Source organism: Centropristis striata, chromosome 14 (genome assembly GCF_030273125.1).
Source record: "Centropristis striata isolate RG_2023a ecotype Rhode Island chromosome 14, C.striata_1.0, whole genome shotgun sequence".
NCBI classification, from domain to species: domain Eukaryota; kingdom Metazoa; phylum Chordata; class Actinopteri; order Perciformes; family Serranidae; genus Centropristis; species Centropristis striata.
Genome location: NC_081530.1, coordinates 35,049,982 through 35,075,864, shown reverse-complemented (window position 1 = coordinate 35,075,864; position 25,883 = coordinate 35,049,982). Strand labels below are relative to the sequence as shown.

Below are 25,883 nucleotides of genomic sequence, written 5' to 3'. Positions count from 1 at the left end.
TTAACCTTTATTTTACCAGAAAGTCCCTTGAGATTTCAATCTCTTTTCGAGGGAGACCTGGCCAAGATTTGTTCCAGATTAAAATGACAGTGACAAAACATGGGCACATATAGTAAAAACAGCAGAAAATGAAAATAGGCAATACACACATTATACATACAGAAAGGTCGTAATTAAGTAACATGTTTATCAGATTTTCCATTATACAGTCACTAGTTTTTTTGCTTTTGATATGTTCATGAATTTTATTACATTATTGGTGAAGTTATTTCATGATTGGGTTTTATTAAATTTTTGATCAAGTAAAGTTGAAATTTTGTCACATTTTCAGGTGTTATTACATTATGAGTAAATTATTACATTATAGGTTGCTACAGGGCTTTAAGCGTTAAACTCTGACAGACTGAGGCCCCGTTTACTCGAGCATGCTTGCGGGTAAAAACGACAAAATATTTTATGGGAAGTGCCTTTCGTTTAGACGGTGATGGCGTTTTTTGGGGCTTAAAAACGCAAAAATGTGAAACCAGCCTCCAGAGTGGAAAATTTGAATCCGCTCTGCCATAATGTGTCCGTCTACACTGCCAAGATGCAAAACTCTGCTCAGATCTGCTCATGTCGCGTACGCGTTTACATCACATACATGCAGGTACAGGGAAATAAACAAACGTGGGATTATTTCCATGCGTCGGACCTTCAAGCTGCTCTGGCAGCTCTAATAAACTTACAGGAGTCTTTCCACCAAATGTCCAGGATATGTACAGATAGTATTAGTGAACAGAGAAGGATCTGGAATTACCTCTATCACATTTTGGATGCACTAATTGGTCGAAGGCGAGCCAGACGGCTGTGAACGAGACCTGGGAGATCTAGTTGATGGTGGAGAACTTTGTGGAAGGAGTAACTGATGAAATGCGTTGCGTGAAAACTTCCACATGCCCTTTACGGTGCATGTGAAGTCTGCGTGCATAAGATGACACTTTAGCACCACCGTATGCATGCAGATTTCCTCCCAAAAACGCTCGTCAGACTGCCAGCCAAAATCCAATTTTTAGCCCATCCAGATTGGAACTGGATGGCTCTTTTGAAGTCTGAATAGTCACAAATCACATTAAATCCGATTTTTGCAGACCGGATCGAAACCATCTTCGGGAGGTAGTTTCAAATCGCATTTGGACAGATGCGTCTCAGTCTGAACAGCTCCAAACACTCGATCGGTTTTGACTGTCTGTGACGTCACTCTACACGGAGAAGAGGTGTCCACCGGCAGCCTCGCCCGACTCATGCGGGCCGACGGGGGCGTCCATCCGCCCGGTTTCTCCCCTGGTGCGTCTGAGATGTTCTGCACCTCTACTGGACAGTGATAAGGCCAATATACTGAGGTGACCTGCCTCCATCATGTTTGTTGTTATTGTTCTTGTCGCTGTCGCAATTATATGACGTCAGACGATCTGACGCCGTTACTACAGCAACCTGTCAGATCAGTTAATAATGTGGCCCAGTCTGAACAGAGCCATATCCGATTTGGACACTTGTTAAAACAGTGTGGACAGTCAGCCCTAAAAATCGGATTTGAGTAGGAATCTGATTTGAATCAGATTCGCCTGCAGTCTGAACGTGGATTAAAAAGTGAAGACGCAACGCCACTTTCGCGTCATCCTGTGAACGTAGCCTGAGAGTTTGAAGCACTGACCTGCTGCCTGAGAGTGAAGCTGAGGTTTCACTAAAACGTCCAGTAGTTTCTGTTGTCGCTCGTTCTTCTCTTTTGAACGACAAAGTTGCTCCTCGTACTCTGCTATCGTTCTTTCAAACAGCCCAAATATCTCTTCAGCAGCCGCAGTCAGTCGCTGCTCCACCAGCGCTCTCACCGTTTGGACTTTAGACATTTTTCACACAGTGACACCAACTTTTTCTCCTCACAAACTCCGTCAGAAACACAGTTTGCTCTCCATCAAACAGACTCTGGCTAGCGCCGCGGTGCTAACCAGCTAGCATGCTAAGCTAACTTGAATATGTTGCTACGTTACTCTACCGAGAGATGAGTCAGAGGAAAAACATCCAGAAAAAGACGGTGAACAGCACAAAGTCCATTCAAACAGGTTTATCCGGACATACGGAGACTTTTACGAATCAGAACACAAACTTTCTCACACAAAAAACTGTTTCTACGAACGTTAGACGCCATATTGCTAAAAGAACAACATCCGGTTCAAATGACACTTGGTGGGACACTTTCAAAATAAACGTCGATCGGCCATCATCTTGAATTTAATCATTAAAGGGAGAAATTTTGTTTTGAGACGCTTTGCGTAGTTTTTTTTTGCACCTTACGGATTTATATTTTGGCAAAAATTACTCTTTTTTATTTAAACTTGTTGTGTTTTTGTGCTTAAACTGCTGCTTAACAATTTCCCTCAAGATAAATAAATAACTTTTTAACGTGCAGAGTGATATACAAACATTTTTAGAGATGCATATTTTCACACATTTACAAAAATGAGTACAGTACTATGTTAATAAGCTTTTTTACTTTTTTTTTTTTTTTTAAGCTCACAGACTTTTATTTTGTAATGTGAGCCTTAAAACGTAATCTCTCAGCGGTAACAGCATTTCAACAAGTGATAACAGCACTGCATTTAAAATGAAAAAAATATTGACCGGAATATGTTTTATTTCTTTTCTCAGCGTTAATAAAGAAAATAAATATATATAACAGCTGCCACGATTCCAGCTTGCCGTCTCTTTCATTAACATGGAGATGTTTATTAAATATTAAATGTCTCATCTTTCTCTCACTGTGAAATAAAGAGGAAAAAATGGCGAGTTTCCAGTGAATTCAGAAAGTATTAAGAGCACTTCACTCTTTTCAAATGTTTTAATGTTAGAGCCTTATAGGGCTGCAACTAACGATTATTTTCATTATTGATTAATCTGTCGGTTAAACAATTAATCAATTAGTTGTTTGGTCAATAAAATGTATAAAAATATCAATCAGTGTTTCCCAAACCACAAGACGACGTCCTCAAATCTCTTGTTTTGTCCACAAACCAAAGAGATATTCAGTTTATTGCCATAAAGGAACAAATAAACCATAAAATATTCACATTGAAGAAGCTGAAATCAGATAATTTGGATTTATTGTCTATAAAAAAACTGCTGAAACCAGTTATTCAATTATCAAAATAGTTGATTTAATAATCGTTTATTGTTCGATTAATTGAATAATTGTTGCAGCTCTAGAGCCTTATGCTAAAATCATTTAAATACATTTTCCCCTTATTAATCTGCACTCAATACACGTTTTTGACACAAACATTTATTTGCATAGAATAATTTAAAAACAAAGGCACCAGAACGTGCTAAAAGAGGACACAGAGCAGATTTGAGCAAAATATTTCAAAAATAAATATTGTTACACCAGTCTGGCACGGACTTCCCATCATAAGGAGAAACTAAACTGATTGTACTATCAGTGCATCCTTAATGCTTTTGATTGTAAAACAATTTGTTGTTGCAAGTCTAAAAAACAAAGCTGCAGTATAAGTATATCTGGAACTGTTTCCAGTCACGAACAGTATCTGATTGAATATTTCTATTTGGTTCAGAGTCCCTGGCTGGTTCTGGCCCACCAAAGTCCTCTCCATCAGCTCCATTTGAAAGGTTTCTCTTTGCTGTCGGTTCTCAAATGACTTATTCAGGTGCTTGGGAGTAAACCCATTACCAGAAACTGAGGAGCTGGAAGGTTTTCCTCCTGTTTGGCTTATCTTGTAAAAAAGACCTCTTACTGTCTGAGCAGCCGAAAGGTTTGAATGAAGTTCATACTGAACACTTTATGCAAAACAAAGTATCATTTATTAATATTTTTGATTGTTGGTACAGTCCATGTACACAAATACAGATTTATTAAAAGTTATATCAAGCTTAGTAGAATTTTAAAATGACTTGAAAATATTTCTTTAATCCTGAAAAGACTGAAAAAGAGGATCAATATCTTCTCTGTAGCATTCAGCCTCAGAGAAAAAAAAAAGAAATGCACTAAAAGTCCCAGTGGCAGACTTGATTTTGATTAGCGTTCAGTTAAAATTAGATCCAGATCAAATAATTAATGATACGGTGCTGACAATTAAAACCATCGGACCGAACCATGTAGGGTTTTTTTTATGTTTGCCGGATTCTTGCTCTAGAGGGCATCATTATTATTTATCGTAGAACTCCGACATCAGTCAGACTAACACGTTTACATGCCATTCAGTTGTCCAGTTATAGTCAGATTAAGGCAATAATTAGTTTTTTTCAAGTGTCATGTAAACGTACTGACTGATGTGAGAGAAAGAAGAGACTTTTACATTTTACATTGTTTTTCTTTCTTTCTTTCTTTCTTTTTTTTTTTTTTTTTTACAACATTAAGTGCAAATACCACTGAATAATTAGTTAAGGAAATAGACTATGATTACAAATATTAACCACAAAATTAAAAAAAATCAATCGGAAAGTTATTATAATGGGACATGATATATATATATATATATTTTTTTTTTTACAGTATTATTCAATAGCTTGATGGTCTTAAAAATTAAATTATAGTGAAATCTATTTAAAAATACAACAACGACAAGTCCGCCACTGAAAAGTCCAAAGGGTGAATCGTTGATAAAAGGCATTTAAAAAAATGACATTATAGAATTAATCATGAAACATATACAGTAACTTTGACATGCAGTCTGTCAAAGTCACGACAAGATTGTATAACTCTATAATAATAATAATCTCATAATCTGACACAGTGACTATTGAAACAGGCAGAAACTGTGTCTAGTCTGAAGCAGGCAGAGTAAACAAAACTTATGGGTAACACTTTACATTAAGGTACAAGTATTCAACATTAATTAGTTGCTTATTTGCATGCAAATATGTAACACATTGCCTCTCAATTAGTCATTATTAAGTAGTTATTAATGCCTCATTCTGCATGGACTTATTATACAACCAGTAAGACATTAACTAAGAGTTTTCCCTCAATAACCTCAGAATCACTGCTTATCTTTAGTAAGTAAGGAAGTTGTTGTATATGAGTTACGATCTTAATATGCTTTATAATATGGACTTTATAAGGTGGTAGTACCTAAAGAATAATTACTCTCCTTAAATAACACTTAATGAATATAAATCTGTTCCAACATATCTACCACCTTGTAAAGTCCATTTTATAAAGCATATTGAGATCGCAACTCATATAAAACAACAATAATTCTGAGGTTATGGAGGGAAAACTCTTAGTTAAAGTCTTACTGGTTGTATAATAAGGCCATGCAGAATAAGGCATTAATAACTAGAAAATAATGACTAATTAAGAGCCAATAAGGTACTAATTTGCATGGTAATAAGCAACTAATTGATGTTGAATGTGTGTACCTTAATATAAAGTGTTACCAACTTTGGTTATTGCAACACACATGAATGTCTGCAGTAAAATCCTACACAAACATGATTTCTGGCAACAGGCTGATGGGTCGCAGTGTCAGAACACTACAAAGAAAAACACTGACAAAAAACAAGATCAACTCTCAGTGGTTTGTATGAGATTAAAAACACAGTAGCAGGATAAGGCAGCAGTGCAGTTCTTGTGGAGAACTTGGGTGTCTGTCCATTAAAAAAATATATCATCATGATCTAAAGTTCGAAATGAGGTGAAGAAAAGTTACTCTGTGGCAACCAGAGACTCTGTGTAGGTGGCCCCCAAAAGCTTTACCAACCAGAGCAGGAATTTTTTAATTTATTTTATTCGGTTCCATCAGGATCTGAGTTTCTAGCTGCTTCTGGTCTTCCACAGTCCTCTCCATCAGCTTCTGTTTGCATCTCTTCATGTGGGCTGCTGTCTGGACACTTTGCCTCTTTGTTCTCCTCAGTTTGATGTAACTGTACAGCAGGGCGACCAGCACATTTATGTTTTTTGACATGTGACGGCTGGTTAAATCTTTTGTTACAAACACTGCAACTGAAATTTTTCTCTCCTGTGTGGACTGGCATGTGTTGTTCCACTTGTTTCTTTTGGGAAAATCTTTTACCACAGACTGTGCATTCATATGGTTTCTCTCCTGTGTGGGTGAACATGTGCCGCCGTAAATTTCCCTTCTGTTTGAAAGATTTATTACAGACTGAACAGTGGACAAGTTTCTCTACTTTGTGAATTCTCCTATGCAGCTGTAAATCTGCCCTCTGGGTAAAAGATTTCTTACACACTGGGCAACTGAATGGCTGCTCTCCTGTGTGGGTTGTCATATGTTGCTTCAATTGTCCACTGCTTGTAAAAGATTTTTTACAAACTGAACAGCTGAGAAGTTTCTCTCCTGTGTGAATTGTCATATGTAACTGTAACGTTCTCTTCTGTTGAAAGGATTTCTCACAAACTGAGCAGCTGAAAGGTTTCTCTCCTGTGTGGGTTCGCATGTGTTCCTTCAGACTCCCACTTCCAGTGAAACCTTTACCGCACTCCGAGCAGCGGAACGGTTTCTCACCTGTGTGGATTCTCATGTGTTTATTGAGAACCCCACGTCCACTGTAACCTTTACCACACTCTGAGCAGGTGAAAGGATTCTTTCCTGTATGAATTCTCATGTGATTGTTGAGGTGTATACGATCAGTGAAATATTTATGGCATACAGAGCAGCCAAAAGGTTTCTCTCCTGTGTGGGATAGCATGTGTGCCTTCAGATTAGCACCTTCACAAAAGGCTTTACCACACACTGAGCAGCTGAAAGGTTTCTCTCCTGTATGAATTCTCATGTGTCTCTTCAGCTCCCCATTTGAACGAAAAGCTTTACTGCACACGGAGCAGCTGAAAGGCCTCTCTCCTGTGTGACTTCTCATGTGAACCTTCAGATGCTCACTTCCACTAAAACCTTTCCCGCACTCTGAGCATTTAAAAGGCCTCTCTCCTGTGTGACTTCTCATGTGAACCTTCAGATTCCCGCTCCCACTAAAACCTTTCCCACACTCTGGGCATCTGAAACATCTCTCTCCTGTGTGACTCTTCTTTGTTTGGGTTCTCATGTGCGAATCTGTGTGTAGTTTCATGTGTTCCTGTAAACTTACCCTCTGTGTAAAAGATTTCTTACAAACTGAGCAGCTGAAAGGTTTTTCTCCTGTGTGGGTTCGCATATGTAACTTCACATCCCCACTTCCACGGAAACCTTTACCACAAACTGAGCAGCTGTAAGGTTTCTCCCCCGTGTGGGTTTGCTGGTGTACCTTCAGATGCCCTTTTCTCCTAAAACCTTTACCGCACACTGAGCAGCTGAAAGGTTTTTCTCCTGTGTGGGTTCGCATGTGTACCTTCATATTTTGCTTGTGGCTAAATCTTTTCCCACACTCAGAGCAGCTAAAATGTTTCTCACCAGCACCACATCTGGAATCACTGAGAGAGTTTAAACCTGACTGAGGTTCTCTGGTCTCCTTCCAATCAGCACTGTCATCAGTCTCAGGTTCAGAAGAGTCTCTAGTCTCGTTGTCAGTATCAGGTTGAAAAAGTGGATCTTGATCAGAGTTACTGTCTGGTTCTGGTCCTCCACAGTCCTCTCCATCAGCTTCTGTTTCTTTGTGTTCAGTTTGTGTTTGATGAAGCTGTGAGGACTGAGGTTTCTTTTGGTCTTCACTTGTCACAGGGACAGGGAGCCCCTGAAGCTGCTCTCCTTCCTGACTGATCAAGAGTTCCTCCTGTTCCTCTTTAATGTGTGGGGGCTCTCGGTCCTCCTGACTCCTCTCCTGCTGCTCAGAGGGAACCTCACTTTTAACCACCAACAGCAGCCGGACATCTGCAGGAAACACTGAAACACACATTGGGGAAAACTGTGATTTCACATTGTTAAACTGTACTGCACTGAAAATAGTCCACTGAGAAAATTATGTCTGCATATGAACTCCCAAAGCTAATTTACGCCTTGCATTACCCGTTAGGTTGACTGCAAGATCACTGGGCCACTGAGGTATAGCTATGTTGGGACCCCAGGAAACCACAGATATTGTGGTCATTTGTGCATATTGGACTGATTTGAATGGAAATACAACAGCATTTGTCATATTTCAGCCGCAAACACCTTTTTAAACTCAGTTCTGCACAATGGCTTGTTTTTTATATACCTTCTTCCTATCTGGATTAGGGACACAAACTGCTCTGTCCTCAACATTGCATGTGGTGTGCTTGAATGTAGCCGCACAAGCCTGCATTTAGATTTAAATAATAAAGTTAACTACAGCAGCAGTCAGGTCAGAGACCAGGACTCTTGGTCTCAGCATCTTTGGAATACAACAGCGACCACTCTGCAACCACGTCCAGTCAACCTCTTCTTTCAGAAGAACTCCAAATTCCTTAAACCTTTACTAAATATGAATATGGGAGTTCCAAATTGATATTTTAGTAACTTTATTAGACAGATTTAGTTAAAGTAGCTATCTTTTCTCTGTTTTACAGATTGGTTCCCCACTTATAGATGACTTAGACTGAATCAAGTCATGTTATTTTATATAATTAAAAATTATTGAGATATGATATTTATAAACGATAATTATTAATAATTTTGGTAGCCATCTTAACACATTTTTTAACTGTGAGACCCACATAAGTGGCGCTCAGGTTTGAGGCATATCTAAACCTCACAAACATATGTAAAACACATCAGTACTTACACATCATTATTATAATTATTGTGTTATTCTTGCTGTGGATGTGACAATTTTGAATAGATATTTCTTTCTCTCATCATGAATTATTAATTCTATCTGGGTTTTAATAATATTTATTTGTGTCTTCCTTTTCATACTGTTTTGTGTTTCTGTGATATCATTACTGAAAACATATTGTTATCACTGTTACTACTATTAATGTCACTGTTAGTACTACTTATTATTATTGTTATTATTATAATCAATATTAATAATGACATCTAAACAAGTCCAGAGTTGACCAGTCTAGGTAGAGTGGCTTTCTATCTGGGCCTGGTCTAAACTAGTTTATATTATGGAAAAAGCATTGAAATCTGCCTTTATTTGATTTTCACAAATAGAATAAAGCTTGAACAAATCTGACAGTGTTTCTCAGAGCGCAAAACGACTCCACCTAATGTCTAACACACTTATATAACGGCGAGAGGTGTGAAAAAACTGAAGATCAGTTGCTAAACAATATAAGTTAGTGTTCCCTTACATTTCCCCTTTCCCTTACATTTCCCCGAATAAGAAACTGTGAAGCGGAAGACAACATCAGCAATATTTATCTGTGTAACTGAAGTAAAGTAACTAACCTGCTCTGTGTAACTGAAGTAAAGTAACAAACCTGCTCTGTGTAACTGAAGTAAAGTAACTAACCTGCTCTGTGTAAGTGAAGTAAAGTAACTAACCTACTCTGTGTAACTGAAGTAAAGTAACTAACCTGCTCTGTGTAAGTGAAGTAAAGTAACCAACCTTCTCTGTGTAACTGAAGTAAAGTAACTAACCTGCTCTGTGTTACTGAAGTAAAGTAACTAACCTGCTGTGTAACTGAAGTAAAGTAACTAATCTGCTCTGCGTAACCAAAGTAAAGTAACTAACCTGCTCTGTGTAACTGAAATAAAGTAACTAACCTGCTCTGTGAAACTGAAGTAAGGTGACCAACCTGCTCTGTGTAAGTGAAGTAAAGTAACTAACCTGCTCTGTGTAACTGAAGCCGAGGGTTGCAAACAACTTCCAGTAGTTTCTGTTGTCGCTTGTTCTTCTCTTTTGAATGAAAAAGTTCCTCCTTACACTCGGCTATTGTTTTTGCAAACGGCCCAAATATCTCTTCAGCAGCAGCAGTCAGTCGCTGCTCCACCAGCGCTCTCACCGTTTGGACTTGTGGATCTGGATCAGAGTTCCTGTCTGGTTCTGGTCCTCCACTGTCCTCTCCATCAGCTTCAGTTTTCATTTCAATCTTTACAGGGACAGGAGTGAATGTGGGCCCCTGAAGCTGCTCTCCCTCCTGATTGGTCCAAGGTTCCTCCTGTTCTTCTTTAATGTGTGGGGGCTTTGTGACCTCCTGGTCCAGACTGGAGCTCCTCTCCTGCTGCTCAGAGGGTTCCTTCTTTTTAACCACCAACAGCTGCTGGACGCCTGCAGAGAAGAGTAAACACACAGAGGCTCTTATAACATCTAAAGTAGGGCTGTTTTTAGCGTAAATACATCGTTTTGCGTGGAATGTGTTGCACTGTTCACAGCATGGCAGTGCCCTCTAACGGGCATGTAATAAGTGAGTAGAATCAGAGCAAAGGAAATGACATATTTTTTGTAGGCCAACCTGGAGTAACATCTCAATGGGGTCTATTGAGAATTCGCCTACAGGATTTTTGCATTGGCTTCTGGATCACTGCAGAAAAAGCTTTGGGCAAACACACATTTCTGATGCTGACAGCAGGATAATCCTTCACAGATGTACACAACTTTTATTATGTTTGATGCCTAATAAGGCAAAAATAAAAAAAATAAAAAATGACCCATATCCATTTTCAATGTTATTTCATGTACGGCTGAGTGTTTCTATTATACATCTTTGAAATAAATATATTTTATAATTTATTATTCCGTGTATTCAGTAAATATCTTGTTTTTGTTTAGCACAAATCATCCTTTTTTTCCTTTTCCTTTCCTACTTTTTGAACAAGCACAGCCTTTGTACTTCTTTTCTTTTTTTTCTTCCAATTGTTCTAACGTTACCCTAACAAAATATTTGATAAGTGTGAAAGATAGCTGTACACAAAATTGTATTAGGTTTAGCTTACCTTGAGAGTAAGTTCATGTATGAAAGGTACAAGTAATTAGTTAGTTAGCTGTTGATACAGTTGAAGATGTTGAAATGAATGCGGGTCATTTTTGACCCATTTTGTGCATCAAAGGGTTAATGTCCCGGAAAGCCACCGCATCATCTCATTTAACCACTTGTTTGCAGCCGCCTTTTTAAGGACTACAAAGTGGGGGTATTTATAATTACTGATGTGTTTTATGTCGTACAACAAAACACGATCGTATCTTAAGCCCGTGTTAACCACAGAAACTCATTTTAGCATCTAACCACCAACACTTTCAGAACCCTCACAGAGTTTGAGGAGTTGGAGCTAAAATGCTAACTAACTTCCAGGTTTAATAACTGAGTAAACAGTTGCTTTTTATGCTTTTAAATGTTGACATACTGTTACATAACCTCGCCTGTTATGTGTAAGTGAAGCTGAGGGTTTAAAACAGCGTATCTTTATAAAAGTTATACATTTATTTGCATTTGACTGAGTGACATAAGAACAGTGGTGGAAAAAGTATTCAGATCCCTTACTGCAGTAAAAGTACTAATACCTCACTGTGAAATTACTCCACTACAAGTAAAAGTCCTGCATTCAAAACTTACTTCATTAAAAGTACAAAAGTATCAACATCAAAATGTACTTAAAGTATCAAAAGTAAAAGTACTTGTTATGCAGAATGGACCCACTCAGATTGTTTTATATATACTAAATATATTATTAGATTATTATTATTGATGCATTTATGCAAGCAGAGCTTTAATTTTGTAAATACAGGGCTAATTTAACTACTTAATGTACTGTTATGAGTTTTAATGTAAAAAAAATTTCTTATCACTTTGAATTAATCAGGTTTTTCATGTTAAATCTCGACGTGAAAAGTAACTAAAGCTGTCAGCTAAATGTAGTGGAGTAAAAAAGTACAATATTTGACTCAAAATGTAGTGAATTAAAAGTATAAAGTTACATAAAATGGAAATACTCAAGTAAAGTCGAGTAGCTCAAAATTGTACTTAACCCTCCTGTACTCTTGTCATTTTCAGCATATGTGCCCCTCTGCATCCTTTATAGATAATATAAATTTCAACTTTCTTCATACATTTTTACAAGTTTTATAAACTTTTAAAGTGCCGAAGGGTCAAAAAGGACCCCATGACATTAGACTGGTTTTAGGACATGTAGGAAAAGATTATTACCAATTTTTTTTTTTTTTAACCTTTTAAGGTAACTCATGACCAACACATTGATATATAATTTTCATATTTTTTTCATTATTATTGGTCAATTTTAGTCAAATATACAAAATTAGGGCCTCATTTCAAGAGAAAAAAGGGTAATAAAACCTGATCCCCCCCCCCCCCCCCCCAATAGTTATAGTGAAATTGATTTTATGATTTTTTTGTTTTTATTTGTATACAGGCATATTTTATTTTGTGCGGGCAGTCCATTTTACATTTTATTTTATTCATTTTTATCCTATTTTTAATTTATTTTATCTTATTGTATTTTACTGTTCCATTGTTTACCACATCTCTTTGTATTGTGTTATCTATTTATTATTTGTGCAGCACTTTGTAAACCTTGTGTTTGCTAAAATTGTGCTATATAAATAAAGTGGATTGAAATAATAATTTCTTGATAGGAATGTACAGAGAAGGTTATATCAACTTTTAGTCTAAACTTATGTTTTGAAAACATTGTACATTGAAAATGATATACCAATTTTTTGGTCATGAGTTGCCTTAAAAGGTGAAAAAATTAGTTGGTAATAATTTTTTTCTACATGTTCTGAAACCAGTCTGATGTCATGGGTGTTATACTTTTTTTTTTTAGGAGTACACAAGGGTTAAGTACAGTACTTGAGTAAATGTACTTAGTTAAATCCCAGTACTGAATAAGTATTTGATCCCCTAACAAAACATGACTTAGTACTTGGTGGAGAACGTTTCTCTGTCTCTTTTTTAAACCTGTGGTGTAGATTCTTGGTGTAGATTCTTTCTGAAACAGCTGCACCCTGATCTTATCTCGTTCTAACCGGTTTTCAGGAAATGTTTAGTATGATAACACGATGTGCTTTCTGGACCTGCAGCCAAATAGAGGAAGTGAGACTTGCTCAATATAAGGGCAGGATGTGGCCTTTAGAGCTGCAGCTCAATAGAGGAAATGAGCCTTAAATGTTCATTGAACGGATCTTCTGCAAAGTTTTAACTAATAATAGTTTAGTAACCTTAGTACAGCTAGGCTAAGCTAAGCTAAGCTAAATGTCTCTATCGGTGACTTAAAGTAAATCAAGTCATGTTTTTTTATATTGTTAATTATGATAATTATTAGAAACTTTGGTAGCCATCTTAATAAATTAGAATATGATGTAAAAGTAAATTTCCAGTAGTTCAAGTCAAACAGCCCCAACCAAGTATTGAGTCATATAGATGGACATACTTTTAAGAGGACAACGTTTACATATTATACATACTTTTTAATATTGGTCTTTTGTACTATTCAAATGTTTTTGAGACACTGAATTTTAGGTCTTAATTAATTAAATGTAAGCCATAATCATTATAATTAGAAGAAATTAAATAAATGAAGCCATGAAATGTTTCATTCTGTGTGTAATGGATCTATATAATGTGTGATTTTTACTTTTTGAATTGAATTACTGACATAAATTAACTTTTCTGTGATATTCTAATATATGGAGATGCACCTGTAGTTAATTATGATGATAATTATTAATAACTTTGGTTGCCATCTTAACATATTTTTTTAACTGTAAGTGATGCTCAGGTTTGAGGCAAATGCAAACGTTAACAATCATATGTAAAAGACATATAGGTCATTATTATAATTATTGTGTTATTCTTGCTGTTGATGTTACAATTTTGAATAGATATTTCTTTCTCGCCGAATTATTAATTCTATCTGGGTTTTAATAATATTTATTTATTTGTTTCTTCCTTTTCATACTGTTTTGTGTTTCTGTGATATAATTATTCAAACCATATTGTTATCACTGTTATTACTATTATAGTCACTGTTAGTACTGCTGATTATTATTATTATCATTATTAATAATGACATCTAAACAAGTCCAGAGTTGACCAGTCTAGGTAGAGTGTTTTTCTGTCTGGGCCTGGTCTCCATATGGAAAAAGCATTGAAATCTGCCTTTATTTGAATTCCACAAATAGAATAAAGCTTGAACAAATCTGACAGTGTTTCTCAGAGAGCAAAACGACTCCACCTAATGTCTAACACACTTATATAACGGCGAGAGGTGTGAAATAACTGAGGATCAGTCGCTAAACAATGTAAGTTAGTGTTCCCTTACATTTCCCCTTAACTGCCGAATAAGAAACTGGTAATCAGAAGACAACATCAGCAATATTTCTCTGTGTAAACTGAATTAAAGTAACTAACCTGCTCTGTGTAACTGAAGTAAAGTAACTAACCTGCTTTGTGTAACTGAAGTAAAGTAACTAACCTGCTCTGTGTAACTGAAGTAAAGTAACTAACCTGCTCTGTGTACCTGAAGTAAAGTAACTAACCTGCTCTGTGTAACTGTAGTAAAGTAACTAACCTGCTCTGTGTAACTGAAGTAAAGTAACTAACCTGCTCTGTGTAACTGTAGTAAAGTAACTAACCTGCTCTGTGTAACTGAAGTAAAGTAACTAACCTGCTCTGTGTAACTGAAGTAAAGTAACTAACCTGCTCTGTGTAACTGAAGTAAAGTAACTAACCTGCTCTGTGTAACTGTAGTAAAGTAACTAACCTGCTCTGTGTAACTGAAGTAAAGTAACTAACCTACTCTGTGTAACTGAAGTAAAGTAACTAACCTGCTCTGTGTACCTGAAGTAAAGTAACTAACCTGCTCTGTGTAACTGTAGTAAAGTAACTAACCTGCTCTGTGTAACTGAAGTAAAGTAACTAACCTGCTCTGTGTAACTGTAGTAAAGTAACTAACCTGCTCTGTGTAACTGTAGTAAAGTAACTAACCTGCTCTGTGTAAGTGAAGTAAAGTAACTAACCTGCTCTGTGTAACTGAAGTAAAGTAACTAACCTGCTCTGTGTAACTGAAGTAAAGTAACTAACCTGCTCTGTGTAACTGAAGTAAAGTAACTAACCTGCTCTGTGTAACTGAAGTAAAGTAACTAACCTGCTCTGTGTGAGTGAATCTGAGGGTTGAAAACAGCGTCCAGTAGTTTCTGTTGTCGCTCGTTCTTCTCTTTTGAACGACAAAGTTGCTCCTCGTACTCTGCTATCGTTCTTTCAAACAGCCCAAATATCTCTTCAGCAGCCGCAGTCAGTCGCTGCTCCACCAGCGCTCTCACCGTTTGGACTTTGGACATTTTTCACACAGTGACACCAACTTTTTCTCCACACAAACTCAGTCACTCTGACTAGCGCCGTGGTGCTAACCAGCTAGCATGCTAAGCTAACTTGAATGAGTTTGTAGTCTACCGGGAGATGAGTCAGAGGTAAAACATCCAGAAAGAAAAGGTGAACAGCACAAAGTCCATTCAGACAGGTTTATCCGGACACACAGAGGCTCTGACGGATCACAACACAAACTTTTTCTCTAACAACCAGTAAACTGCCGTTAACTAGTGATGTGTCAAACTGTGCTGAGGCTTCGGAGCGTGTGTCGAGAAATCCAGGAAGTCTTTTATGAAGCTCGAGGCTTGTTTCTTTAAGGGAGAGTGACGTCATTGATGACGAGTCCAAACACAGTGGCAAAAATATTCTTTCTTAATAAAAATTAATAAAGTCATCATCATCATCAGCCCAGTATTCATAAGCACAATCACTGTCTAATCTTTGGAAAACACTGCAACTGTTTTAACATAAACATATCATGTCCTGTTGGATTTATTCAAACATTGATTGCAATTATACTGACACGTTTTTTTATTTATTTTTATTTTACATTAATAGACTTTTACCATTACCCATAAATTAAACAAAAAAGATTATTTGAATGAATGATGAACCACATAAAATCAATTTAAACTGTTCTTGGCAGTGATTATTGTCATGCTGACTGTTGCAGACAGACAAGAGACTATCACTAATAGTTGAGATGACAATAAAGGTTTTGACCAGCATATATATATATATATATATATATATATATATATATATATATATATATCAGAGCCTCCTCCTAAAATCATAGCCATAGTAATAAGAAAGTAATAACAAACTGATAATAGAAAAACGTTTTATTTATTTGTTATTGTCGTTCATAACGACAATAACAAACAATATACAGTATTTATCCATAATTAAGTCCGTAAATTCAACAATAAATTGACCTCTGCATGTCAGAAATCTTGGAGGATGAAGATCTAAAGATTGACACGTTGGATAAGAGTGAACCTGAGAATTAAATTTAAAATAAGTTTCAAGTGCTGTGGAAAGTTTTCATGATCTGAATATACCTTAGAAATAAAAACACATATTTGAGAGATATTGATGTCACAAAGAGTGTTTTTTTTTTGGCCATTTTGTGTGTTTTTTGGGGTCAATTTTTGTCTTTTTGGTCATTTTGTGGCTTTTTTGGTCATTTTGCATCTATTTTGGGCCATTTTGCGTCTTTTTTTTGGTCATTTTGTGTCTTGTTTTGGTCAATTTGTCTTTTTTTGGGTCATTTTGCATCTATTTTTGGCAATTTTCTGTCTTTTTTTGGTCATTTTGTGGCTTCAATGGTAATTTCAGTTTCTGGTCAGTTTGAGTCTTTCTTTGCATGTTTTTAGCGATGTCTTTTTCGGTCATTTTGTGTCTTTCTTTGGTCAAGTTGTGTCTTTTTTGGTAATTTTGTGGCTTTTTTTGGTCATTTTGCATCTATTTTTGGCCATTTTGCGTGTTTTTTGGTCGTTTTGTGTCTTGTTTCGGTCACTTTGTGTCTATGTTGCCACCAGAATGTTTTCTGAGCTAATAAATGAGGTGAGAAGTCGTCTCAGTCTGTATTGAGAGAGATAGGATGGGACGCTGGAGACCCCTGCTGGATGTTTGACAGACTGCAGGCTGAAAGCTCTTCCAGTTTGCTTCACTGCTCAGACAGGGAGGTTTCTGCTTTTTGTCTTAAAACAGACTAAATAAACATACACTGGAAAAAAAAATTCTGAAGTTTTTGGGGTTTGTTGTCAGTAGGCAACATTGTACCATAACGGTGCACAAGTGAAAAAGAAAGTTTTTTAAAATTAATTTGAACATTAATTATTTAATAAACGTGTAAATGAAAAAAGGAACTTTTTTAACCGGTTTGTTGTCTGAATGTTGCCTGTAGGAAACATTGAACCAACTCAAATTCATTGAAATGAATGTATTCAACAGTCTAAGTTTATGAAACTATCAGAAATGAAGACTTACTCACCTATCAGTAGGAATAGATATTTTCCAGATGTAAAAAAAAGACACAAAATGACCAAAAAAACACAAAATGATAAAAAACACACACAAAAAGATACAAAATGACTAAAAAAAGACACAAAATAACAAAAAACAAATAAGTCAGACAGGGTTTTCTTTGTTTCTTTTAGGTTCTAAATGTTGATCCAGTAAGTCAGAATACAAAATCAATTATTATTAGGTCATAAAGGTGAAAAAATATACCAACATGGCATTTAAACATGTTTTAAGTGGTGAATACAGGCAGGATGGAAAGATTCAGACATGGAGGAAATAGAACAAAACTCCATAGAGTTAAAATAGAAGAATGTGAAGGTGACTTAACTGTCACAAACTTTTAATTTGATGTTAATTAGGAAAATGCAGATAACTTTTATTTTGAAGGTGTGAACTAAGAATGTTGGATTTTGCATTTGTAACGGATAACTTCCTGTTTTTAGATTAAATTTTTTTACAAAGGACTGTGATATTAATTTGTGACGAAATTAATTTTCTGTATCATTTTGATGTAAGCAGAAGTTTTTATCTAGTATTTTGCCCTTGTAAAACGTTGAAGAAATGGATTCTTTTCTCTGCTCCGCTATTTTATTATTACTATTTATATCATTATTATTTTATTTTACTTTACTTTAATACTGTGTATATAGGATTTGTTCCTTACCGTCATTGGCATTAAGAGAAGTGATGTTTAATGATGTCTTGTGTTGTAATTTTCATATATTCTGTCATCACTGTTGGACACACTGAAGTAGAGTAAAGGTGCATTGTTAAAAAGACGCCAATCTTTGTGTGGTGAAAGCTTGTTGTTGTTGGTTGACAGGTGATGACAGTAGGAGGTGATCTGTATTGTTATTACAGGTATGTGCATTTGCATTATATTTATTTCTTTTTGGTACAGAAACTGCACACTATCATAAGAAAATTTATTATAAACACTGTTCTGACTGGAAATTATTATTGTTTATCATAAATATTACATATTTTTACTCTCTTTGTTTCAGACCTTGAAACCGAAGGGGGTGTCAACAGGAGTTGATCTGTATTACATGTGTTGGTGGTCAGGCCTCACAGCTTCATCAGACAAAATCTGAGGTGAACAGAGAGGCGGAGCTGAAAGATCAGCTGGAAACATCTTATCTGAGCATCGTGAATGTGGAGAATAGACTCTTCATGTTTGGCTTTTTTGTGGTACATTTGCTGTTTTATTTGCTGATGATACCATTCTGTTTCTACCTCAGAACTTCTGATCAATGTCAACAGAGATGTACCAGAATTGCAAAATGTTTTAAGGTGAATATGCCGTCTCTTTATTTATTCATAACATGATGGCCAGATGAAGCCTCATGAAACCTTGAAGCTTTCCATCCAATTGGTTAAAAGAAAGGTCCATTTCTCGAGGCTTCATGTGCTCCCAAACCCTCCTGCTGGTCAAAACCTTTATTGTCAATTAAGCTATTTGTGATGGCCTCTTGGCTGTCTGCAACAGTGTCAGCATGGGAATAATCACTGCCAAGAATACCTTCATTTCATTTTGTGTGGTTCATTCGTTCATTAAATCTGTTTTTGATTAATTTATGGGTAATGGCAAGAGTCATAATGTCAAAAATACGTGTCAGTATGATTTCAGTCAATTTTGAATAAATCCAACAGGACCTGAGATGTTTATGTTAAAACCTTTGCAGTGTTTTCCACAGATTAGGCAGTGATTGTGCTGATGAATACTGGGTTGATGACTTTATTCATTTTTATTAAACAATATCATCAGCCTCCTCCAGCCCCTGAAGCTGCTCTCCCTGACTGGTCCAAGGTTCCTTCTGTTCCTCTTTAATGTGTGGCGGCTCTGGCTCCTCCTGATTTATGCTGTGTACCCCTGTGTGAACCGCCATCTGTTGGCTCAGACTTCCTCCAGTAAAATATTCCTCAGGTTGTAATTGTGGATCTGGATCAGAGTTCCTGTCTGGTTCTGATCCTCCATAGTGCTCTCCATCAGCCTCTGTTTCCATCTGTTCAGTTAAGCTGCTGGCTGGAGGCTCCGACTCTGAACAACTATAAGTTTTCCCTCCTGTATGAGCTTTCACGTGTCTCTTCATCTGTCTGCTGTCAGTGAAAGCTTTCCCACACACTGAGCAGCAGAATGGTTTCTCTCCGGTGTGAGTTCTCTTGTGTCTCATCAAATCTCTACTTTCAATAAAACCTTTCCCACACACTGAGCAGGTGAAAGGTTTCTCCACTGCGTGACTTATCACGTGTCTACTCAGATATGCACGTGAGACAAACCTTTTCCCACACTCCGAACAGCTGAATGGTTTCTCACTTGTGTGTACTGCCATGTGATATTTAAGTTTTGCATTCTCTATGAATCTTTTATCACATATTGAACATTTGAATGGTTTCTCTCTTTTGTGGACCGTAATGTGTCTGTGTAAATATCCAGGCTGACTAAAAGATTTCTGACAGACGGAGCAGCTGAATGTTTTCTCTCTTGAATGAGTTTTTAAATGTCTCTTCATTTGTCTAATGTCAGAGAAAGTTTTACCACACACTGAACAACTGAATGGTTTCTCTCCAGTATGAGTCCTCATGTGCCCTATCAGATCTCTCCTCTCAGTGAAGCCTTTCCCACACACTGAGCAGCCTAAAGGTTTCTCTACTGCGTGAATTTTAATGTGTCTCTTCAGATATTCGCTGGCGCTAAATCTCTTCCCACACTCAGAGCAACTAAATGGTTTCTCCCTTGCGTGGACTGTCATGTGGTATTTTAGTTTTGACATCTGTAAGAATCGTTTACCACATATGGAACAATTTAATGGTTTCTCTGCAAAGTGGATGTTCATGTGTCTCTGTAAAAATCCACTACGAATGAAAGATTTCTTACAGACTGAGCAGCTGAATGGTTTCTCTCCCGTGTGGGTTATTATGTGTCTCTTCAGGTTTCCCTTGCAGTCAAATCTTTTCCCACACTCAGAGCAGCTAAATGGTTTCTCATCAGCACTACATCCGGAATCACTAACAGGGACTTCGTCATTATGAAGAAAGTTCAAACCTGACTGAGGTTCTCTGGTCTCCTTCCAGTCAGCACTGTCATCAGTCTTTACTACAGAAGAGTTTTCAGGCTGGTCTTTAGCATCTGGTTGTGAATGTTGATCTGGATCAGAGGTCCTGTCTGGTTCTGGTCCTCCACAGCTGTAAGGATTCTCCTCTGTATGAGTTCTCATGTGTTTCTTCAAATACCCACTGCAGCCAAATCTCTTCCCACACTCACAGCAGCTGAATGGTTTCTCTTTTGTGTGGACTGCCATGTGGTACTTCAGTTTTGCCTTCTGTATAAAGCTTTTCTCACACATTGAACAATTGAACGGTTTCTCCCCTTTGTGTATTCTCATGTGTCTCTGTAAACTTCCACTCTGAGTAAACGATTTCTCGCACACCGAGCAGCTGAACGGTTTCTCTCCCGTGTGAGTTATCTTGTGTCTCTTCAGCTCTGCCTTGCAGCCAAATCTTTTCCCACACTGGGAGCAGCTGAATGGTTTCTCATCAGCACTACAGTTCAAGCCTGACTGAGGTTCTCTGGTCTCCTTCCAATCAGCGCTGTCATCAGTCTCAGGTTCAGAAGAGTCTGCAGGCTCGTCACCAGTATCAGGTTGTAAATGTGGATCTGGATCAGAGTTCCTGTCTGGTTCTGGTCCTCCACAGTCCTCTCCATCAGCTTCTGTTTCCATCTGTTCAGTTGGTGTTTGATGAAGCTGTGAGGACTGAGGTTTCTCTTCATCATCTTCTTCACTCTTCACAGGGACAGGAAGAAGTTCCTCCTGTTCCTCTTTAATGTGTGGGGGCTCTGGCTCCTCCTGGTCCTGGTCCAGACTGGAGCTCCACTCCTGCATCTCCTCTTTAACAACAATCAATTTCTGGACATCTGATTGAGAAGCAAAACACATGAATACAGTTATTAATGAAGTTATAATGAAATATGTGAGATGATTCATGAAGTTTTCTATTTTTACAGGCCTCTATCTGTATATGTTATGTAGAAAAAAATTTATTCCACATAAAAATGAGGCAAAATTATAATTATATTAAAAGTAAAGTAAAAAAAAAAAAGTGTAGAAATGTGTGTGTGAAGGCCACTTCAAGGCCACCAGATTCATGGTGAATCGAATTTTTTTAAATTTTTTTGGCATGAAACTTCTTCTGCTTGGCTTAATAAGTGTAATCAACATATCAAATGAAAATGTTTCATTTCACATATTTGCACGTTTATATTACATAGACACTGAGGTGATCAACTTCACTCCATAAAATGCAAAAAAAATAAAAGTGCAAAAAAATAAATAAATGTCACATAAAACCATTGTATTTTATATATAGTTCTTTCCAATGTACATAAGAACATTTTTTTTCAACATGCCTTTTTTTAAATGAAAAATTTGTGAATTCTCCTCATTGAACCTAAACTGTGAGAGGGAAAGAACACCACTGCACTAAATATTTATTGAAATGGTTAATAATGGAGTTATAAATTCAAATATAAACATTGTTTATTGGGATTTTTTAGTTTCTTTTAGACACTGTTGGATAATTAAACATTATTGCTGTTCCTGAGAAACGAACATATGAGGAACTAAAGGAGAAAGGGTTCATAAAAATTCTGTCATAATCTATTTTTATCTGTCACTAAATGTTTTAGTTATATGACATATTACATTTAACAGCAAGACTTTTAGCAATACTTGTGCTGCATAATAATAATAATAATAATAATAATGATAATAATAATAATAATAATAATAATAATAATAATAAAAGACAATCATAATTAAATAGGGTATTTTAAATCCAAATTTCAGAAAATTTATTTCTCTAATATTTTCTTTTATAACCAAAAGGGGAATGTCAGAATAATAAATTAAAAAAACAGTGAACAGAAGTTTTTTTTCCCAGTCCTCAGAACCTTTTATTAAAAATATTAACAAAGTAAATTACATTCATAAAAAATGTATTTAACAAATTAACTTATTTTTTCAGAAGTCATTAATCAATTACTTAATTATTATTAATTCATTTTGGAAAATAAAATATGTAGGGCCATTAATCCAAATGTAAATAAAAAAACGTAAAAAAGACTTTTGTGACTTTGATTCATAATAAACAAACTCAGATCATCAGAATTCTCTTGTTAGTTTGTTTATTAACCATATTTCAGTGTTTGTTTGTTGTTTTATTATTCTGTTGCTGTTTTAAGAGCAGAAGCTGAACTGTAAACAAAGTGGCAGGTTGTTTACATGTATCTGTTTATTGTGTTTATCTAAATATGTGTAATAATTAATCATTAGCTCACCTTGATGGATGATACAGTCTGAGTCCTCCTTTAAAACTACTTCCTCTTTGATTTTCAAACTAAAGTTCCTGAGTCTGAGGTCCATCCTCCTCAGTTCTCCCCCGACCTGAATCTGAGAAAACAAGGTTCTTAAAGTCCAGCAGGAGAAAGAAAGAACATGTTAGCAGGAGCTAGCTGCTAGCGGCTAACGCTAGCTTAGCAACATTAGCTTCAGTAAACGCGTTTCCGGCGGCAGAAAGTAAAACAAACCTGCTCTTTGTAGTTTAGTTTCAGCTTTTCAAACCACATCCAGCAGTTTGTGATGTTCTCTTCCTTTATAAAGAAACACTGGAGGCTTTTACTGCTCCGGCCGAGAAACACGGATCACATACTAAACATTAGTTCCGGGGGCGGAAGGAATACGGGGCGGACCGGCTACTTCCGCTCACACTGTCTCTACACTAAATCATTTCAAAATAAAACCCTGCTGCGACAATCAAAAATAATAAATAAATAAATTAGCTGATAAATAAATTAATATGTCACAAAATTTACTCAAAGTGATAACAAAAATGTGAGCAATTATTATTTTTATTTTTTTAAATTATTATTTACATTTGTATTAATGGCCCTACATATTTTATTTTCCAAAATTAATTAATAATAATTAAGTAATTGATTAATGGCTTTTGAAAAAAAAATGTTAATTTGTTTAATAAATTTTTTTAAAACGTAATTTACTTTGTTCATTTTTTAAAAAAAGTTCAGAGGACTGGAAAAAAAACTTCTGTTCATTTTATTTTATTTTATTTTATTATTCTGACATTCCCCTTTTGGTTATAAAAGAAAATATTAGAGAAATACATTTTCCGAAATTTGGATTTGAAATTGCCTATTTAATTAAGATTGTATTTTTATTATTATTATTATTATTATTATTATTATTATTATTATTATTATTATAATCTCAACCCAACTCAAACTTTATTTATAGGGCACATTTAAAACAACCGGGTTGACCAAAGTGCTGTACAGATATCGCAGTTGCAGGAAATAAGGTAAAAACTAAAATACTAAAATACATAGACACAATGCAGCAATAGAATAAAAAGAAAATAGAATAAAATGAATTAAAATTTGAATACATTTTTTTTTGGCCAGATGTCCACTTAAACTTGATTAAAAGCCAGGGAGAAAAAGTATGTTTTTAGGGAGGATTTAAAAACCTCAAAATAATAATAATAATATATTAAATTCAGACACTTTACAAATAAAGATATGAAACAAACAAAAAAAGCAAACAGACAGACAAGATGTCAGTTTATGAGTGGAGCTGAGACTTTATGTGAGTGTGGGAGAATCTTTTAAGTCTGATAAAATGTATATCAAAAATAATCATTCAAACAAACCTCGACTGAATCTTTTTAACAGTAAAATATAATAAAATATATTTATCTTCATAAATATTCAAGAGATTAATTCTTCACTTAAAGACAGAATACATTTATAAGACGTTTTGTTCAGTTATTTTCGGTCGACCACAAAGATTTCCACTCAGAGTATGACAATCCTACAATAAACAAAAACATTTTTCCTCATAAAGGGGAAATATATATACTTTATAATATATAAAGTTTAAGGGAGCCATCACAAATAAAACAACAAAGTGTTTCTAACATAATTCTAGAGGATTTTAGTAATTAATTAGAATCCTAAAATATATTTCCATGATCAGATTTCCAATAAAACGGAAAATCTCAAAAGAACAAAAAGAAATTTCACATAGGACTAATTTTAAGAAATGTTAGAGGATTATATTGGAAAATATGAAAATAGTGAGAATATAGTGGGTGAGAATATGTAACTGTAGACATTTGATGTGGAGTTTATAATAATGAATTATTACAATCCTCAAAACTGAAGAACACAGAAGTTTGTTTACGTGATGAGAGGAAACAGGAAACAGTTCCAGTCTGAACCTGAAGTTTATTGAAATGTTGAGAGGAAACACCAGCAGATTCTGATCTCTCTGTTATGGAACATTTTACTGTAAAGAAATAAGAAACAAGTGGAAATAAAATAAGAAATTACATTCAAGAAACATTCATCAGTTTAACCCCAACAAGACGTTTCAACGTGGTGCCCGTTTTTCTATTTCGTATTTTTGATCTGAGCCTAAGATTGAAATATAAAAAAACAAACATTTTGTTTGTTTTTTGTGTTAAAAAGAAAAAAGAAACAACAAAATAACCAGTCAATTTTTCATTATTTGATTTTTGATTGCCAATTGAAAATGGAAAGAACGAATGATACACAAATACACAAAGTCCCTGTTGTGAATTGTTTCACTTTACTATTGATTATCTACTATCCATTGCAATTTCTGCTACATTAACCCTGCTTCTTTTCTGCGTGTGGTTATGTGGTCATTCTTAACTCAGCAGCAGATCTTTTAAAGAGGAAATGAAAAGGCTGTTTTTCACTCATGCTGAGAAGCATTTTGCACTTTGCTTGTTACTTCTTAAACTCTAATTGTGAACTAAATGTTATAACACAGTGTAACAAAATACAAGCAATGATTATTCCTTTGTTTACCACTTTGTTTATATCTGAAGTTATTGTAGCTACACGAGATAAAAAGGGCAGTTATCTAAAATTACAGAAATATTTTTGTGGTATTTCTCTATGTTGCAGGCCACATTAAGCCTTAAAACTGAGATATCAAAAGCTGGAAAATGTCTTTAAGTTGTTTGTCATTTAGTTTAACCAAAAGCACCAAAGCATGGCTTCTTCATCACATTAAGACATAAAAACAAAGCAGACCAAAAAAAGACACAAAAAAGACACAAAAAGACACAAAATGACCAAAAAATACACAAAATGAGAAGACAGAATAACCAAAAAACCCCACAGAAGACACAAAATGACAAAAAGACACAAAATGACCAAAAAAAAGACAAAATAACTAAAAAAGACACAACAACAGACACAAAATGACCAAAAAAGACACAAAAAGACACAAATTAACTAAAAAAAGACACAAAATGACCAAAAAAGACACAAAATGAGAAGACAGAATAACCAAAAAAACCCACAGAAGACACAAAATGACAAAAACACACAAAATGACAAAAAAAAAGACACAAAATAACTAAAAAAGACACAACAACGGACACAAAATGACCAAGAAAGACACAAAAAGACACAAATTGACTAAAAAAAAGACACAAAATGACAAAACACACAAAATTACCAAAAAAAGACAAAATAACTAAAAAAGACACAACAACAGACATAAAATTACAAAAAAGCCACAAAAAAGACACAAATGAGACACAAAATGACTTACAAAGACACGAAAAGACA

The 25,883-nt window shown here is 35.5% G+C and overlaps 1 protein-coding gene across 1 annotated transcript in view; it reads right to left on the bottom strand.

Annotated features, from left to right (window-relative positions):
* The window catches only part of LOC131984426 (uncharacterized), a 33,650-nt gene extending 10,726 nt beyond the window's left edge, over positions 1–22,924 (bottom strand). The window contains exons 1-6 of the mRNA XM_059349246.1: positions 22,788–22,924; positions 22,539–22,650; positions 18,970–21,116; positions 14,949–15,123; positions 9,676–10,116; positions 5,778–7,820 (exon numbers count right to left, since the gene is read on the bottom strand). Coding sequence (XP_059205229.1) covers positions 5,778–7,820; positions 9,676–10,116; positions 14,949–15,123; positions 18,970–21,116; positions 22,539–22,650; positions 22,788–22,826 — 4,957 coding nt within the window. The 5' untranslated portion in view covers positions 22,827–22,924. The remainder of the gene's footprint in view (positions 1–5,777; positions 7,821–9,675; positions 10,117–14,948; positions 15,124–18,969; positions 21,117–22,538; positions 22,651–22,787) is intronic.
* Positions 22,925–25,883: the final 2,959 nt, after the last annotated feature.